General features: G+C 39.0%; 1 protein-coding gene across 7 annotated transcripts in view; it reads right to left on the minus strand.

The window, feature by feature from the left end:
- dst (dystonin) overlaps positions 1–19,856 on the minus strand; it is a 109,127-nt gene that overhangs the window by 53,342 nt on the left and 35,929 nt on the right. For all 7 annotated transcript variants that reach the window (XM_042433104.1, XM_042433111.1, XM_042433107.1 and 4 more), the window contains 30 exons: positions 17,910–18,076; positions 17,575–17,687; positions 17,285–17,391; positions 17,077–17,196; positions 16,579–16,674; positions 16,336–16,463; positions 14,824–14,917; positions 14,560–14,714; positions 14,026–14,470; positions 13,810–13,938; positions 13,576–13,653; positions 13,327–13,488; positions 12,915–13,019; positions 12,598–12,693; positions 12,389–12,514; positions 12,136–12,288; positions 11,865–12,019; positions 11,602–11,728; positions 11,294–11,477; positions 10,419–10,576; positions 10,150–10,328; positions 9,902–10,040; positions 9,621–9,814; positions 9,343–9,505; positions 9,175–9,258; positions 8,841–8,948; positions 8,647–8,745; positions 2,202–2,348; positions 498–586; positions 302–410 (listed from right to left, as the gene is read on the minus strand). In XM_042433104.1, the coding sequence (XP_042289038.1) occupies positions 302–410; positions 498–586; positions 2,202–2,348; positions 8,647–8,745; positions 8,841–8,948; positions 9,175–9,258; positions 9,343–9,505; positions 9,621–9,814; positions 9,902–10,040; positions 10,150–10,328; positions 10,419–10,576; positions 11,294–11,477; positions 11,602–11,728; positions 11,865–12,019; positions 12,136–12,288; positions 12,389–12,514; positions 12,598–12,693; positions 12,915–13,019; positions 13,327–13,488; positions 13,576–13,653; positions 13,810–13,938; positions 14,026–14,470; positions 14,560–14,714; positions 14,824–14,917; positions 16,336–16,463; positions 16,579–16,674; positions 17,077–17,196; positions 17,285–17,391; positions 17,575–17,687; positions 17,910–18,076 (4,209 nt within the window). The remainder of the gene's footprint in view (positions 1–301; positions 411–497; positions 587–2,201; positions 2,349–8,646; positions 8,746–8,840; positions 8,949–9,174; positions 9,259–9,342; positions 9,506–9,620; positions 9,815–9,901; positions 10,041–10,149; positions 10,329–10,418; positions 10,577–11,293; positions 11,478–11,601; positions 11,729–11,864; positions 12,020–12,135; positions 12,289–12,388; positions 12,515–12,597; positions 12,694–12,914; positions 13,020–13,326; positions 13,489–13,575; positions 13,654–13,809; positions 13,939–14,025; positions 14,471–14,559; positions 14,715–14,823; positions 14,918–16,335; positions 16,464–16,578; positions 16,675–17,076; positions 17,197–17,284; positions 17,392–17,574; positions 17,688–17,909; positions 18,077–19,856) is intronic.

Here is a 19,856-nt window from a genome sequence, read left to right on the forward strand (position 1 = left end):
GAACTCTTAAAGGACACGAGCACATTGACGATGGTGGAATGTCAGACCAAAGCTGGGCACAACTAAGCATGTTTACAGCATACTGCTTTTCTGAGTCAATTTTCTTTTTCAAGAAACTTTCCCTAATGATCCAGTGTAAGAGGATAACTAAGAGTGATGCAAGAGCAGTCTGCTCACACTGTGCTAGGGATAAGAGGAAAAAGGTTAGTCATGCAATTGAACATCAGGTGGCACTCTTTTCTAACACATTATAAGACACAAATGCAATCCTCTCAAGAGGAGAAATAGCACAATATCCGACCTCTTCTTCAGAGGTCGTCTGCTCCGAACAATGCTGGGAGAGTTCATTGTAGGCCTGATTGAGTGCCTTCATCTGCTCCTGGGCCTTTTCTCTTTCCTCTTCTGTCATTCTGTAAGACAGAATACAGCAAATGAGACTTAGATCTTAAAGAATGGAAAAAGTCTTTTGCATGTTGCTTTAGAACAACTCAACTTACTTTTCACTGTGTTTGTTCAGCATCATTTGTGTGGCCCTCAGTGCTTCTGCAATTTGTTCCTTCTTTGTTACCATTTCCTCAACTGATACCTAGAACATCAAATAGTAATGTGTCAATATTTTATATGCAGTACAATGACTACTCAAAGAGTACATATGTATAGTTAACAGGGACACAAAGCACACAAATACTCACACACATGCACACACTGGAATTATTTGAAAGATGAAATGACTTATTTATATAAAATATATCAATTAATGAATTAGGAAATACACTGCAGGGACAAGAATGTTTTTTTAAATATATATTGTGAGAATACCTTGTACAAAATAATGCAATCCAATAAAACAACTGTGCAATAAATATCTTTGTAAAACTCACAATGTTCAATTTTTGTTGCGGACTTGATTAAATTCTATGGTCATTTTTGAGGACATAATTCCTGATATTGTGGTACTGGAGTGCACTGTGTCTACAGTAATTATTTATTCACTCCCTTACATGGAGGGGTGACAATTTAGAAACACTTCTCCATACAACACAGTGACTGAGATGGCTTCATAATTTGACAAATACATAAATAAATAAAACATGAAAATAGGACAGTCAAAGTTGCCATTATAACTGTTGAATTTTAATTTCATTTCTACTTTAATTTACTATACAAAAAATTTGACAAGAAATTATTTTGGTCCAAATCCATGATGGTTGCCAAAATAAACCAGTCCTTACTGACGTGTTTTCTATATGTATTAAAATAATAACAATTAATAATTATTAATAATGTACAGGAATCAAATATTTCATAATAAAAATAAAAATAAATGTCCACATCCAGTATTCATGGTGCAGATGGCAGGACTTGATCGTTAATATTTACTAAAAGGATTATGTAAATACTTTTACAATGTATACATATTAGTTTAATTCATAAACTGGCAGCAAAGAAGCAAACCAACCTTTACGTATATAAAGACTAAAATGTAAAATAGATCAGCGCTTTAATGTTACATTTTTGGCAGGTGATCATAGTACATGTTAATGATACTCTGAACTCCTTAAATGCATCTATCCGTTCAGTTTTCTAATATTTTATATTGGATAGATTGAATTCTGTCAAACCACCAACGAAAATCTGTTCTTTCAGGATCATCAACTGTGTCCCATCTAGCACTACTTTACCACAATTGCAATGCCATTGTGATATACTGCATGTTAAACTCATAAGAAAAATAAAATTGCAATTTGATTTTTGATTAATTTCAATTTCAGTGAAATAATGGCAGCTTTGGAATGTATGTATAGTGCACCATATGTTTTTTGAGACACACAGGGACAAAAATCTGAAATGTGAACCTGCGGGGCTGATGTCATTTATTACTAATTGTGGTTATAATGTGTGCTTGTGCAACATATATATTTGGTTTTGGTGTTTCTGATTCACCTGAGAGCAAAGTGAATGGGATATGAGATAAACTGATCATAACTACCACTTATAGTGTAAAATGTATGGATTAAATGGATCAGAAAGTAGGTACTGTATTTTTATTAGACATCATACACTGTGACAGTAAAAGGCTGTCGACTTAAAAAGTACTCTTCACCAATAAAGCAAAGCATTATCTCACAAACAAAAAATCTGTGGCAGCATATAAAAAATAAGACACACCACGAACATAAAAAACAATACACATTATTTACCTGGGGCTTATTAGAAGCGTCTGTGTTGGCATTACTATCTTTCAGAACATTCCCATCATTGTTCAGGTTCTGTTTCACATTGGACACCCAGTGCAATAGTTTGCTAACTTTATCACCATGCTCTCTCTTCTCCTCATCAACAGATCTCTAGAATCAGAACAGATGGGGTTTCAACAAGATTGTTACTTTGTCTTAAAAGATATAGACTAAAACACTTGAATCATAAAAAAGGGTGCTCATGTAATCAGACTGAAAACACCTTAACTCCACAAATCTGTATCAATTGCATCAACTTGTAATAAAGCACGGTAGCAACACATTTAAGTAAACAAAAAACAATGTTACACAGTGGAATAAAGATTACCTCACAGGTAAGAAATAAATACCTGATGTGCTATAAAGCAAAACACAAAACCAAAAGAAATCCGATTTTCAGGTTTTGTTTTTTTATATGAACAAGCATATATTTATGAAGGTTTATTGCTTATATGCCCAAACATAATGGAATCCAAAACCATGAACTTTTGTAGCCTCCAGTAACCTTAACCCAGTGTGGCAATCATAGACACTTCTTTCAAGCGCTTCTCTGAATGTGATTCTTCTCTTAGTCTTTGGGCAGGTGAGACTTTTGCTCTGGAATTTCTCATCTTTGAGGACAGAAGCAGTGGCTTTGTCAACAAGGCCGCTCTGGATGACTTCCTCAAGTGAGACTCTATCATGAGTGTCAGGGTTTATAAATCCCCCAGTCAGAAGCTGGAACTCAATACAGCGAAAACCGGCATCCTTCGGGAACAGACATTCCTGAACAGCCTGGGGAATAGACAAAGTCTTTGCTGTCTTGGGGTGACTTATGCCATTAAACGCTTGCTCAAACTGCTGGAGCTTCTGAGCCAACGCCTCATCTAAAAGACCTCTTTTGAGAGCATTTGTGACTGTAACTTTCTCCCCAGAAGAGGGGTCACAAATACCTCCAGTGCAGGCCTGGGCCTCCAACAATCTTAAGGCAGTATCTCTATCAGTAAAGCCCTGTTGAATACCCTGAAGAACCGACAGCCGCTTTCTCTGAGTGATGTCCCAGAGACCAGCTATGGGACTGTTAACATCCTCCACTACAACCATTCTTGAAAATATGATGTCTGCAATTTCATAGATGCTAAGAAGCCCACTGCTGTAGCTTTCAAGTTCGGATATTTCAAGGAACCTCTGACTCAGAGCGGACTCTAGACAAAGCTGTCGGCCACTTTTGACATCAGTGATGATGTGACGAGGACTTCCACTGGTGTCAACTATGGACTTTTCCTGCCAGTCACATTCCTGCTGTGACAGAAACAGATATGTTCTCTTGTCAATGAGTTTCCCCTTGAATGCTTCGTATGCTGACATTTCGATGCCACAGCTGCTGCTGACAACAGACACTCTATGAGAACTTGTGGGAGAAGTATTCGTTAGATGTCTGTCACCAAATGGGAAGAGAAAGACACCGCCATCGATATCAAAAAGGCATGTCCTCAGTATTTCAGAGTAGTATGCCTTCTGTCCAGTGTCAGGGTTGTGGAAACCTTTGGGGTTACTGGTTGGATCGTACAGACTCTGTAGAGTCTCCCTGTTCAAAAGACCCTGATCGACAGCAATGCTAGCCGGCACCCTGACACCAATCTCTGGGTTGATCAGTCCTCCGGTGGCCACCTGGACCTCAAGTATCTTCTTGCCTTTAAATCTATCAAGAATCCTTTCCTCAATTGCCTGAAACACAGACAGCTTTTTGCCAGCGTGGATGTAGCCACTAACAGCTTTCTCAGCCTCCAGCAGTTTATCTTTCATGCCTGTTTCTATTATACCTCTCTCAAGAGCCTCAAGAACTGAGTATGTTTTTCCTGTGCCCAGATCTGTGAGGCTTCCTGTTGCAGCCTGAGTCTCCAGGAACTCAAGAGCATACGTCTTTGCTAAGAAGCCCTTCTCAGCAGCTTCTAAGAAGGATATCTTCTCTTTACTAGACTCCACATAAATGCCAGCAATAGCAGTTGGTTTGCTGACATATTGAGCAAGCGATGCTTGCACCTCTTCCATTGTGATAAGACCCATTTCCAACTTGCGCAAAATCTCTTCATCCAAGAGCTTAAACTTGATTAAGTTTTGAATATTTGTGCTGCTTTTGAGATCAGTGAGCTTTAGTGAAGTTGAATATATCACACTCAGGTTCCCGCCTCTGTCTGTTGTACTCCTCTCTGATGTGTTTTCAGTTTCACAAGTTTCTGTGATCTGATGCGTTCCTGTCTTAGAGAAGCTATGTTTTTCATTTGGTATTTTCTCTGTTAGTCCACACAGAGCCATGTATCCCTGTGTTGTCATGGTCATAAACTCATCAGGTTTGATCTGGCTCTTGTCTTTTTGTAGGAGCATGTGAGCTTGATAAGTAGAACTATTCAAAGTTTTCTTTGTTGGTGAATCAAGCTGAAGGCCTTGACTGTGACTGACTTCCATTTTATCTTGTTTCACTTTGAGTCCTTCAAGAATGTTTTCTTTCTCTGTTGTTGTGATCTGTAGATGTGACATTGGGAGAACCTTTAAGTTACGAATGACTACAGTTCAGTTTCAGATATTTTACAGACATAAAATAACAACATATTAATAAAATGAATAGATTAAAATAAAGTATATTTGTTAATAAATATGACTATTTTAATAATATTAAACTGACTTCATCCATACCTCTGAGGACCCTTTCATTTTGAGAATCTCGTCCTCCATGCTGCATTTTGCATTTTCATATGAGGGCATGACCTTCTGCATCACTCTAACTTCTGTCTTCAACAAAGCAGCTTCACTGTCTTTCACATACTGGCGACTGCTTTCACTGATTTCCTGTTTGTTCATCTTCTGGTTTTCAGTCTTCCTGAACCCCTGTGTCAAAAGCTTTTCCTGAAGACTTTTAACCTCTTTAATGTATGACTCCATTTGCTCATGAAGAGATCTCGCTTCATTTTCCTTTAGTGTCAGTTTCCACTCACTTTCTCTCAACAGCTGTTTAAACTTAGTTAAGTCCTTTGACTGCTCATTGCAAAGACTTTGTAAAGCACTTATTTTTGAGTTAAGTTTAAGCTTGTCTTCCTCAAGTTGAGCATTTTGCGATTTTGTCTTTGACAATTCTTGTCCAAGCTTTGTCTTTTCTTGCTGCAATTTGTCCATTTTGATCTGCAGCTGTTGGTCCATTTGTTGCTTTGGTCCCACTAATAACAACTGCCTCTCATAGCCTTCTTTCTGAAGTTCTAGTTTACGTTTCAACTCCTCTAGCATTTTCTTGCACTTCTCAAGTTGTTCTTCCATCTGCTGGGACCTCACCTTAAGGACAGCGTTTTCTTTTTGCTTTTGTTCAGCTTCTGTTTGGGCACGCTGCAGCTTTTCTTTCAGCATTCTGATTTCAGATCCCAACGAGATGCTTTTCTCCATTGCCTCAGCTTTCTCCCTCTTAAGGATCGTATTTTCATGTTGTAGATTTGATCGAGATTTGTCCGAACTAGACATGACTTCTTTCATTGTTACTTTATTTTTCTGAAGCTCAGTCTCCAGCTGCCTTATTTTTGACTCTTTGACATTTTTTTCTCTGGTATCTTTAGCCAATTCATCTTTTGCTCTTTGCAGGGATGAACTTAACTCAGAAAGTTTAACATTCAGGTTTTCGACATTCTTGTCTGCAGCTTTCTTGTCATTCTGAAGAGCATGAATCTCTAGCTTTAAATTTCCGGTTATTTTCTCTGAGCTGCTAGTTAATACTGTAATATTTTGCTTACATTTGAAAAGCTCATCTTCTAATGCATTGACTTTATCGAGATGTTTTTTAATCTCAGCAGATTCTTTTTGCAGTTCTGCATGTTTTGTCTTCAGCATCACATTCAAATTGTTAATTTCAGCATTTTGCATGTGGACCTTCTGATCTGCTAAATTCTTCTCAGCAAACGCTGACCTCAGCTCTGATTTCAGAGTCGTTATTTCTCTCTGATCATATTCAATATTTGAGTTGAGTGTTTTGTTTTTCTGCTGTAGTTCAGTCATTTTCCTCACTTCCTCACTGTAATCCTGTAATTTAATTTGAAGCTCATGGGAGGTCTGGGTTCTCTTATTTAGTTCCTCCTCAATAATTCTGACCTGTGATTTGGTGCCCTCCACCTGACACTTGAAGATTTTAATTTGCTGATCCTTGCTGTCCATTTCCATCGTCACCTGATCAAGTTTAGCTCTTGCGTTCCTCAGATTCTTTTCCACCTCCATATTTATTTGTTTTAACTCATCTACTTCCTTCTGCAATTGAGAAGCAACTAATTCACTTTTTTGAATCTCTGCTTCTAGGTTTTTACATTTGAGTTGTGATGCCTGCTCAGATCTCTTCATTAAGGTATGTTCCTCCTTAGCTGTTTGAAGCTGCTGTTTCCAGCTCTCTATCTCACTCTTTAGAGACTTGATCTTCTGTTCAGAGAATGATCTCTCTTTTTCAAGTGACTCTGTATGGATCTGAAGACCTCTAATGTCACTGTCAGACAACACATTTACTCTTGTAAGCTCATCGCATTTAAACTTTAGCTGATCTATTACTGCCTGCTTGGATGCTACGTCTTCCTCTAAATTGTTAAGCTTAAAAATGTTGTCCTGCTCCATGGAGCTCTTCTTAAGCAGTTCTCCTTGAGAGATCCTCAACTGCTCTTTAAGGCCTTCAACCTCGGTGTTGTGGAAAAACACATTTTGTTCCAGTGAGGATTTTGCCCTTTGGAGAGATCTGATTTCCTCCTGAAGTTCATTGATGAATTTCTTCATGGTCTGTGTTTCCTGCTGAAGATCCTCTGATTTCTGTCTCATGTTGATCCTTTCAGTTTCCATTTCCATCTGAACTTTCGTCAGTCTGTTATTGCTGTCATCCAACAGCTTTTTATAACTTTGTGCTTTCTCCTCAGCCATTTCTGCTCTTTCCTGGACCATGACCAGTTCCTCAAGTTTCTGCTTTAGGACATCCACTTCTTCCACCAATTCTCTAACAGCAGATGACTGTGGCTCACTGTCAACTGTCAACTGACTGTCATTTGCCAAAGGCTCCTGAGCTAGATCATCTTCCTTAGCCTCGACTTGACTTTCCAACTCTTCCTCAGTATCTTCCTCCACCTTTATTTTTCTCTGAAGTTTGGGACTTTGTTTCATAAGATCTTGGCTATCATTTGTTTGCTTTAATAGGTCTTCTAGTTTCTTCTGAGCCAAAGACCACTTGGCCTCTGACTGCTCAATTAACTGTTTTGTGTGACTTAATTCCTGCTCGCCAGCAGCTCTGTCTTTTACTGCTATCTCTAATTTGGTGCGATACTGATGAACGTCATGCTCAAGCTGTGATTTCTGAAAGATTAGATCATCAATTGTCTTCTGTCGTGTTTCTACTTCTCCTTCCAACTTTTCCAACTGTGTTTGTCTTTCAACCAGCAAGGCCTCCTGTTCATGGACCTGCTGCTTAAGTTGACTAATCTCTACTTCCCCTGCAGCTTTTTGGAGCTCCATGCTCTCTGTCCTTTTGGCATTCTCTGCTCTTTCAAAAGCCTTTCTGCTCTAAAATGCAAAACAATAAGTCATCCACCAATTCATGTTTATTTAGAAATTATAAAATTAATTGCATTGATATTTTTCCTCTTACCAGAGTGCTTGTGCAATGTTAAGCAATCTCTCCAGGAATTTGCAATTTCAAGACTACATATTTTGTTTTTTTCATATAAAAAATTTGCCAGGATTATTGGGAAGGATTAAAAAGTTTTACATTCACCACATTTTTCACCAACAACTGTTATTTTTAACATTAAAGTGGTGAAAAAAAGAACTTATCACTGACTTGATCACTGCACCTTTGCCCTTTGATCCCCAACTTGTAACACTCAAGTTTTCTAGCTCCAATAATCGTAAACCACTAAACAAACTCCTGGAGAGGCTTTATTTTCCCCAGAAAGGCCAACACAAGAAGAAGTGTCTGTCAAAGAATAAAACAGCCAGCTCCTCCCAGCAAGTCACCATCACCAGCAACAAGGAGTTGTCGTATATGCAGACATGCACTGCATTTCCACATTTCCTTTGCTTCTTTTGAGCACTGAAGCAAATATTTTCATTCACGAAGAGCTGAAAATACTGAAAAAATACAAACCTTGGTAGAAGCCATGAACACAAAAAGGGGTAAGGTGTAATAAATGTAGGCGTTTTTGTCTGTTTATATTGACTTATATACTACTTTTTGGAGTGAGGTAGTAAAATATGTTGATGCAAAATCAGAAGACCTAGAAAACATGCAAACATACAGTAAGAAAGTAAAGGTTGTGCAGCTTTATAGGGTCAAGCTACCACATAGCCCCAAATGTCTAAACTGCTAGTGCTGCATAAGCTATCGTATATGTAGAAAGCCAAAGAGTTTTAAAATATGATCTCTCACCTCCTCTTCTTCAGTTCTCTTCAGTGTTTCACTGGCAAACTTCACATACTGTGTCATGAGAGTCACAAGAGCAGTGTAGCGAGTTCGAAGATCCATAAACTGTTTGAAATTAAACAAAGAAAAACAAGTATAGTTGTGATTGAGATGTACTGCACATAATTTCCTCTAGTTCAAAAGTTAAATCATAGGTTTACCTCCTGTTGGATGGCATCAGAGGAGCTCTGCATCCTCCGTTTCTTGAGAGGAGATTTGTGTTGGGAGTCAACCATCGCTCTGAAGGTCATCAGCTGAAGTTCATAATCCTAAAAAAGGGATTTATGTGTTAAGAAACAAGGTTGTTGTTTTTTTCTTTTCAAACACAGCAATTTTCAGTTTAGATAATTGCTCAGTCCCTGCCCAACAAAGCTGGGATGAAAGTGAAACCAACTGTTAATTTCATAAATCAGAAAATCCTGCAAATTATTTACATAACAGAATTCAGAAGTTAAATTTGAACTGTTTAAAAGGAACTGAAATAAATTAGCTTACCTTGATGGCAGATGAGTACTGCTCTGAGTACTTCTGGCACTCATCAATGCTGCTCTGTTTTTGTTCAATTTCAGCAACAAGGACCTGAAAAACAAAAATGTTTCAAATATACAGTATATCTCTACATCTCTACTATTTTTATCTTATTGTGAGGACATCTGTTCTTACCTTCTGCTTGTTTAACAGTTCAGCGAGTGCCTTGCTGTCTTCGGGTTTGTTTTCTTGGGCTTTTAGCTGTGCTGCTTCCATTTCTGTAACCCATTCATCAAGACTACTATAAGAGTCTCTGTAGTGTTTCAGAGATTTGCTGATACCATCCAGGTCCCGAAGCCTGAAATTGAATGGATAACATTAATGAACATTACTTACACTTACAATGTTTGCACAGAAATGTTGTAATTTAATTCTTACAGTGCAAAAAAAAAAAAAACTGAAACAACACTTACCTGCTATCAACCTGGGAGTGAATGTTATGCCACCTCTCATTCAGTTGATCAGCCTTCTCCTTGTGCCAGTCTAGGTCAAAGTCACGCTCGTTGTGGGCCTTAAACATGCGGTCACTGATGACTCGTGCTCTCTGCAGCTCATCCTCCATGTCATGGAACACCTCTTGTTTCTCATCAATCTCTGTCCGCCATTGCTACGATCAGAGGGAGCGATACTTACTCAAGATGAACTAAAAATGTTGTCAATGTAGGCAAAATGTTGAATCCAAATTATGTCTTACCTTGAGTGTAGATATGACTGTTTCAATGGACTTGAGGTCAGAGTTCATAGCATCTTCCTCGTAGAGTTTAGATTCGTAGGCCTTCACCAGTGCCTCTGCACTCTGGCTGTGCTTCACCACTAAGCTCACTGTTTTCAGTCTGTAAGAAAGACGAAACATGTCTTGAATTCAGGTACTTTTATTGCTATTGCTAATATCTATCTAGATGCCACCATGATTACTGCAAGACAATGATGGGAATGTCTTACTTGTCCATATAAATTGAAGACATGGAGTACACTTGGCTCATGCTCTGAACGAGGACGGTGAGTTCAGAGGAGAGGGTCGGCGCAGATGGAGAACCTGTGGCCTGTCTGAGGAACAGCTCACACTTCTCCTTCATGACATCAAGGTCCTCCTTCAATTTATTCAGCTCTGCTGTCTTCTTCTGCAGCGGCACATGGAAAACCATGATTAAAATAAAAACACCAATAAGTTCTTCAATATGTTTGAATATTTCAGACACTCAGATATGTACCTCATGCTCTGTGATGCGCTGGAGACTCTGCTCCAGGTCGTCTCTCTCCAGTGGCGTGCGGATTTGCCTGATCAGGTGTTCTTCATGGGCCTCGAGATGCATCCGGAAGTTGCGTATTTCTGAGATGTAATTATTGTACACAGACTCCTCGTGTTCCTCTGTTTACCAGACAAATATAAATCATAAGAGCATAAAATATGTGTAAGTTTCAAACACTAAAGTTTTGTTTTGTTGCATTTTTTGAAACACACTTTCAGCATTTTCAATGAAAAAATGCAAAAATTAAAAGTTTACTTTCATTTTAGAATTAAAACTATGCAATTCTACACAATAAAATTAAAATATGTTTAACCTGCACACTCTGAAACATTCACTGAAAGCACTTAAAAGCACCTCTAGGTGGCATTATTATTACATTATAAGGCCAAGTAGGACCTGTTGAAATGCAGCTAAATCAATGACACTCTGTAGACTGTGAACTGGAAGTCATAGCCTACATGAATTAGGAAAATGCTCTCAATAAGATTAAGAACCTTATTTTAAATGGTTTTGGTTACATGTATGTAGATTAATGTGTATTAATGTATATGGATCCCTGTTTATCTACACAGTCCTATGAAACATTCTGTATATTTTTTATTCTGACATTACACCTTGTTTAAAACCCACAGTCATACCAGTGTTTATGTTTTTCACTAACAGTAAAGCTATCCACCTCTTAATTCAGTTTGAAAAAAAAAGAAAACATAATTCCGAAAGGCATTAACGTAAGGCTTAAAAGGCTTATGGAGCCATGTGTTTCCCTCGCGGTATGGTGTTGAATGTACACCAGCAGCTTTCTGTTGGTGGGGCCTGGAAGGGAAGTTGAGCCTTGCCTCTTTCTGCAGATCTGAGTAGTTCCTGGTAGTATTCCTTGCAGGCCTCAACGTCTCTCTCTAACTGGGCACAGTCTGCTACTGTGAATACCTCAGACTCTTCACTGTCTTCCAAGAATTCATCAAAGTGGGACTGCAGGTTGCTCAAGACCTGCTGATGCTCACCCGGTAGCATGGTCTTTATCTGCAGTGGTTAGAGAAATAAAGAAACAGGGCTTTTTTTTCCTAGAATGATCATCAGAGCTGAAATTATCATGATTATCAGCTGGTGTTGTTTAGTGTGATCAATAACGATAACTCAAACATACTGAGGCCACATTCCAGTTGCGGATGGCTCGTATGTCAGCCATTAGATAATGCCACGACACCACACTCTTCATGTTGATGTGGGAGTGGTGCCACAGTGCCAGGACATTCTGGTATAACTGCTCAATTCTGCAGGAAAAGAAAGTCAGGTCAGGTCACCAGAGCTCATGCATTCCTTGTTTGAACAAGAATACTTTTTATTTTCAGTGAATGTTTAAGTGCAGTGTAGGAAAATCCAGACACAAAATAAATCCTGTCCTCTCACCTTGTAGCCATATCAACAGCCTCTTTGTTGGGTGGAGGTACAGTGAAACAGACAGAGGGCACCATGGCTTCATTCCCTGCTGGGTTGATGACTTTCCATTTGGCCCTGTGAGAGTTATTGGCCAGTACGCACTCATCGTCTTTATAAATAGTTATCTGAAAGAGTTGTGATATAAACATGGCACAGATTTACTATAAAACCTTCAAAACATTTATAAATTTTAGTATAAACTGGAATTAAATGTGGTGAAATTTGGCATAGTGAACAATACCTCAATCTGTCTATAATCACAGATGGCTTTTACAGGGATGGAGGATCTCACAGGGCTGTCAGGGTTTCTGGGTTTGAGCTGCACAATATTTTTGGCCCTGCCCACTAACCCGGCTACAGTGCTTCGGTACTGAAGAAGCTGCTCTTTCTCATCCTGGAGACACACAACACCAATACAATGTTGTTATCCTCTTTGTTTTTATTCACAACTACCTCCACATGCACACACACTTCACATTTTCACATCAGTTTACCATGGACTCTTGGATGAGATCCTCCAGTCTGTGCAGGCTGCTCGTTCGATCACAGCTGTACTTCCTTTGAATGGTATCTTGCAGGCTCTTAAGGTAGTCCATAGACTCTTTGGCATCACTGAAAAACTGCAAAAGGGAAAAGAATGAGACATTAGCAGTAACCAAGCAATACATTTGCTGTAGTGATTGAAAAATAAGTAGAAATTCACCTCAAAATAAACAGCATTTTCCTTAAGATGCTGTTCTACACATGAGCAGAGCTGTAAAATCCAGCTCCACTGCGTCTGCATGGCAGCCTTGTATGCCTGGAAGTGAAACAACACAGGAATGAAACACACAATATTCAGGTATAATAGCTGGAAAAGAACAAGCTGAAACAGCACTCCTAAATCTCTTAATAATTGTGGCAGGTGAATGCAGGGTGGAGACACTACTGCTATTCCAAATTTTGGAATCATATCAAATGTCATACTGACTGCAGAACTGAGTATACAGAAAAAAGACACAGTCAATCATCTGGGCTTACTTCAATAGTTAGCCTGGCTGGGTGGTTCTTGAGCAGGAGGCGTTCTGCCTTGTCCTGCACAGACTTGATGACTTCCTCCTTTTCATCCAGCTCTCTCATCAGATCCTGTTTAAAAGACATTAAGCTGAGTATTCCTGGCTTTCAGCCAAGGCAAAAGACCAGTCACTCCATCCTCTCGCACAATCTCACATCCTGTCTCACAATGCTGAGTATTCATTTGTGCCACAATACACACACATCCCTTCACTGAAATTATTGTTTTATCAAATGAATAAAGTTGTAAGAAAGCCAAACCTGTAAGACCTAAAGAACTGCCTGAACAAGCCGCTGTTATTCTGTCTGCATTTACACCATTACAGATGTAACAGAAGTTACAGTTGATTTAAAAGGCTGTTGAAACAAAACAACTTACAGCATGGTAGTCTCTTTTCTTAGATACATTGCTGTTGCGATCACTCCAGTCAAAGGCAACCTCTTCTTCCTCCTTCTCATTCAGCCAGATAAGCTCCTGAGTTGCCAGTGACACAAAGTCGTGCAGGCTTTCCAGATGGCTTTGTCGCTCCCTTGAACAGCTCTGAAAAGAGCAAGCATTCATAAATTCAGATTACAAAGCAGATAAATAATTTATAGCCTTCAAAGCTGCACAGTTTCAGACTCTTACCAATAGCCTTTCATACTGCTTCTCTAGTTTGTTCAGTTTTTCTGAGTAACTTATTTTCAGGGGTATGTTCATCTGAATCTGTGAAAACACAAAACAGCTATTTAACGAGTGAATGACGTTAACGCAGGCAACTGTAGCAGCATTTCAGACATTTAGATGGCTGATTATCTAGGATTGTTGATGTTTCCAGATTAAGATTATAAGCAAGACAGAGTGAAACTTCAAAACACTTACCTCACTAAGTTTGGCCTCTTTAAGACTCATTTGAAATTCTTCAATAGCTCTATGTACAGTTTTGTGGTTCTCTAAATGCATTTCCACACTTGGCAAATCAGATCCCCACTCTGAACGGTCCAATTGCAACTTTAAAACAGAAAAAAAGCAAAAATTCAGATTCAGATCAAATTCTTATGCATAATTAAAGCTGTGTGATATGCTGTGACTGCTTACCTGCATCTCTTCTACCCAGTTCAAAAGGTCCTGAACAAATTTCATGTTGACCTCTTCTTCTGTCATGTTGGGGTCTGCCAGTGAGGATTTCTGTAAGGGCTTGCGGATCTGCATGTGTTTCAAATGCTTGAGGCTGCCTGGGTCTATGCCACCCACGTAGGCCTGTGGACCGGGGGTCAAGGCAGGGGTCAAGGACGGGGTCAGGCACGGTGTAAGGCTAGAGGTGAATGTGGACCCAGGGGTACCTAACCCTCCTGGGGTGAGTGCAGGGGTAAGGGCTGGTGTGAGGCTAGTGTTTATGTTCTGGGAGAAGCCAGAGTTCAGGCTTTGTGTGATGCCTGAGATCATCATTTTGGTTTGTTCTGTTGTCAAGGTGCGACCTTTGCTGTACACTGAAGAACACTCGGCTCTCAGGGCTAGAAGGTCATCCCGCAGTTTTGATACCCTGTATTCAAAAAGGAACAACAACATGAGATGACTTAATATGTGAGAAAATTCAGTGTGTCATTATTTGTAAGATTATGTGCTTTGTACCTTTGTACCAGTTGATCTGCAAAGGGGAATTTTCCATCCAGAAGAATTTGGATATCCACCACTTGTTGTCTGAGGATATTCTCACACTCCAAAAGGTAGCCAGCAATCTCAGCTTCGTTTAGGAACTGAATACCGGACTCAAGACGCTTTGCATCCTTAGCGGAGAGAAAAAAAAGAGACTTACGACCCAAGACAAAGAATGTATAATCAATGTTGTTTTAACACAAATTACATTAAGTCAAACAGAGCTTGCACAAAACTTACAGACTGTAGGGAAGTTCTTGCTAATGCCAACTTGTCCTCCCCGTTGACACAGTCCCGTTGGACCCTGTTGGCAATCTGCTGCAACATCTCAAGCCTTCAAAAACAAAATGATCATGTTGTTAACACTTCAATAAAACTAAAAAAGGCTTCACAAAACCCAGCATGCACACTGTAATCTCACCTGGATCCATAAGCAATGCTGTTATTGAGAAAGACTGAGCTGTTAATTTGTAAAGGTTCCGATCCGGTGAGGACAATGTCACTGGAACCAAAGCTGGTGACACTACTATTGCTAACAGATGAGAACCCTCTCAAATATGCCATGTTACTTTGCATGGTAGACCGTTACTTCCATTCCCACATCAAGGTAACATTTCTCATCCTAATCATCCTCTGTAAGGATCCCAGCCTCGACCTAACCTTGAAAGTTTGACGGCAAGCATTCGCAGACCCAACTGATGGAACGGCTTTCAACTTGCTCATATTTATAGTGCTAAAGCCAGGTGAGGAGTGTGTAAAATGAAACCCACCCTGACATAATATGCTGCCTTTAGGGGATAAAAATTAAAGAGCAGGTTGAGACAGTGCACCTTCATAAGAACTGCGACTGTATAAAGCACTGCCAATCTGTTATAATTACTGTTCCAGAAAGTTTTTTACCACACCCAAGATTAATGCGGTAAATATTGTTGTGTTTACAGACCATGAAGGCAGGAATGGATGTGTCAACTTGTCTAAACCACTGTCAACAAAATTTTTAAGCACAAAAAGAGTTTCCAGAGTTGAGATCCACTCTGCAAACAAACACTGATGGAAAAAGAACGCCAGATAAAGCTCTAAAACTTGACTGAACTTGCCATCAAAAGCAGTCACTGCACAATATTATCAGAACATATCTTAACTGACATTAAACATAAATTCTATCTCTTTATCCTCTTAACATTTGCAAATATTTGGAAGTTTAGCCATAATTTACTGGAGAACATAAAGCCTTTATGATCTGCGGTTTATGTAAAGATTCATTGGTTTCCTTTTAATTTTGCAAATCACTGGATCATCTGTTAAAGCACAACAAAATTCAACCTCATAGTGCATAGTGCACTTTGGCTGCAGTGAATTTGGTCAAGAGTGCAATGGTTTAGCAAGGGAATTTCTACTTCAATAAAGAAAATGAAACCCTGACATTAAACACATTGGCTCTCAGTGTAACGACATCAGTGTGCTTGCAATATGATGCTGGAGCATTTTGCCTGTACAAACCCAAGAGACTGTTATGCTGACTCATGCAGCATCTTTGCTCCTTTGAAAAACTGAAAAGCAGCAACTCAAACAGCCATGAATTTTGTTGTATCAAACACCAGCTATCTCTTAAACAGTGTTAAATACTTAAAATTGTGATAAGACATGACTTTGGCTGACAATTAATCCATAATATTAGATTAAAAAGAATATAAAGATTAAACTTTAATCCAGGCCAGTCAAAGTATTAATACGCTTAGTGCCTCCACATACCTTTCCACCTCAGGCCTCAGACTCTTCTCTCTTTCGAGCATGGCGACAATTAATTTACCCCATTCCTTCTCCACATCATTCGGGTGATGACCCGGGGGTAACTGAATACGTCCAAATTCGATCCACATCTGTCAAATACACCACAAACACACATACAGATACATTATCCCTGCAATATGTAGGACTAGAAATACTGCAGCATGTGATCATACTCATGCACTGTGCTCTTTTGCACGTGTGTACCTCAAGCATTTTGTAGAGATTTTTGATTTTTGTCTTCTCGTTTTCTTTCAGTGGGATTTCATGTTCCTTAAACTGTAGATATTGTGTATAAAGTGCCTGTAAAAGAAAGCAGAATAAAATGTAGTCTTTCTACACATAACATGCAGCAAAGCATCAAAACAAAGATTAACCTGCAGAATGATCTTTAAGCTTTTACTCTCTACATGTCTTTAAAAATACTGCATGAAAGTGCCTTCCCTATTAGAGGCCATCGACTTGCAGCAAATGGATGCTGCTGCTCTCTTATATCCATCAATATCATTTTCAGATTCAGTTACAGCAGTGACACACTACATGTAGGATATTTGAAGCAAGCAATTATCCTTTATAATCAGATTCTATACACTATGCAGATCTGAAGCACTCTGTTAAATGAGACAGCTGGAGTTATGCCAGGTAAAAAGCTAATAAGAAAGACTAAAATCTTCAAAGTGACGTTTACTCGTTGTAGTACGATACCTTGAGTTCCACAGGGTTGTTGGGGAATGATCTATCTGACATTACGACCACATTATGTTTGATCCACTGGCTGAGGTATTTGATCATGTTCTGGTACTCCACCCATTTGATATCAACATCCTGTTCAGAGGAAACGAATCATCAGCAATACAGCAATTTTTTATTGGGATTGAGTGGAGTTACTGGTGGACCGATGCCACTGACTTACATTTGGACTGATTCCATCAACACCGTCGGGTACTTTGGGGAAGGCATCATACAGTGTTGAGACATACGTGATGACTGATTTTTCATCAGGAGACTGAACGTCGACGTCTGGTGAGGGAAGGGAAAACCAAAAGGTCAGAAATGCAACAGATGAAAATGAGCTGAACTCAGTGGAATTATTCCCTGAAGCCAAAATCGTCACTCTGCATGATTTATAGCACAAAGTGTTCAGATGTTTTTTTGTTTTTTTTTAAGAGTCAAATCCATCATGACAGTGTGTATGGATCTCACCCTCGGGGTCCAGCAGTCTGGCCACCCCCAGTTGTTCAGCTACACCAAACGCGTTCTCTAAATTTGATCGGTTGGTCTGTGTCGACACACGGCTCATGTCAACCAGGTCTGGTCTGTAATAGAGTGAGAGAAAGAGAGAATAGATACTTATAAAATAAATTGAAACAACAGAGCATTACAGCTAAAAAGAACAAAAATTAATTCAGGATATATAGCCAATAAAATCAACATTTATTATTTCATCAGAGCAAATAGTCACAAAATACCACTAAACCCACCTGCATTCTTAATTGCTAATGAGCTAAAAAAGAGCACTTCTTTGTGTGTTACGCTACCTGTATTTATGAATGATGGCGTTAAATAGCCTCCCATCCCTCCAGGAGGTTGTGAAGTTGTCACATCTTACGCCTACGTAGCCCTCTGTTATCTGCTTTGACCAGAGCAGCAGCCTCTCCTTGGCTGTCATGTCCTCGGACTCCCCTGTCACGTGGATCTCCGAGATCTGTAACATAAGGAAAAAGAAAAATCATTTTTAAATTGTCGCTAAATTGTTAAATGTGCAGTTGAGGATATGTGGTTCAGCAACACAGAAAATCCCTCCCACAAACCTGTGAAAAAAAACTCTTTGACACTAAAGCTTCATCACTACTCATATCTCTATTTTATAATATAATAAAACAAGATATGCAGGACTGGTAACAATAACAGCAACACCACAATCAAATGCAACAACACCACATTACAGATTTAAAAAACACTGCCGTAAATCAACACCTTTTTGGCTTCACAAAGACTGAACATTTTAAGCTTCAAGAAATTATTTATTGTACAGGGAGGATGCTCCTGTAAATAACAAAAAACACATATATTATTTCATATTCGACAACAACCAAGTACAAAGTGTGAATGAGTCAAAGGTTTCCTTATCTAGCTCATTAAAAGAATTTTAGACACAGAAACTCTCAGCAGACGAGCAGTAGAAGATAGAGTTGGGTAATAAATTACTCAATAGTTTTATAACACAAAATACAGAAGAGCATGATGACCAACAGGTATAACAAACCCTGCCATTTCATAGGTTGAGTTCCACTATACTGCTGCCACACCAGCTTTAAACACATTTATGATATGTGAACAAGAGTTTCAATCTACAGTTCACACACAGTCATAACAATCATCTTGCATCAGTTTGCCTCAGAAAAGGCGCACATTTTCAAAGGAGTTTCTATTTTACATGACAATTTTAGTTGACAACATACCATATCACCACAATATCAAACATTACCAGTTGTTCTGATCACTAACTAGGATAATGCAAACAATAAAGGCACAAGCCATGTTCTAAATGCACTCAACAAAACTGAAGCTACAACAACAAAACTAAAAACACAAGAGGCTGCTATAGCTCCAAAATGGAAAACCATAGTTTTTGTTTTTCTCTGTTAAACTGCTGTTAAACATCTATATCATCAATTATGATCAACTGTGAAGAACCAAATACTGTTTTTTTGTGAATGCAGATTTAGTTTATATGTTCACCCAGTACTGATACCACTGATGGGCAGATATTTCAGTGTCAGCATACTGTACTTGTCTTTACAAACATATGAGCAAAACTAATGTCAACACTAGTTTTAAAAAGTGCTAATTTGATAATGTACTGTACAATAGGTGTCTGCTCTAAATACAACATTTCATTCGTGAATAGTTGTAGAACTTCTGTGTTTACAAGGATGTCTGCTAACAATGACAGAAAGATACCACAGTGATGACACAGAGCTCTACAGTCTAAACCATAGACCACACTGAAATGATAAACAATGACGTGATGACATAACAAAATAAACCAATGCTGCTCTAAAGAACTATTTTATTTAAGCATATATTTCACTGTATTTCTCAGGCAAGTCCATCATCTAAAGATCACCTTGGCAATGTTCACGTTACATTATAGCCCAATCAAAGAACCCCCTTATTAATCCACCATAAATGACACCACATTGACTATAAATAACATGTTCTTGTTTACCTCGTGTTGGGTAGAAACACATTTGGCAGGAGCTGGAAGATGTTCTACGTAACCAGAGCAGGTGTAGGCCCTCCGTCTCCTCCTCCTGTGTGCTTGAGAGCCCCATATAATCTTGGCAAACGTTTCCTCACTCCCAGGTCTGTCATTACCCCTCAGAGTCCGTAACATGTGCTCCACTGCTCCAAAGCTAACAGCCCTTCTTAACTGTCGCTGAATTAGCTTCTTGACAAGCAGACCATCCTTAGCTGAGACG

The sequence above is a fragment of the Thunnus maccoyii genome, chromosome 14, assembly GCF_910596095.1.
Source record: "Thunnus maccoyii chromosome 14, fThuMac1.1, whole genome shotgun sequence".
In the NCBI taxonomy this organism is placed as follows: domain Eukaryota; kingdom Metazoa; phylum Chordata; class Actinopteri; order Scombriformes; family Scombridae; genus Thunnus; species Thunnus maccoyii.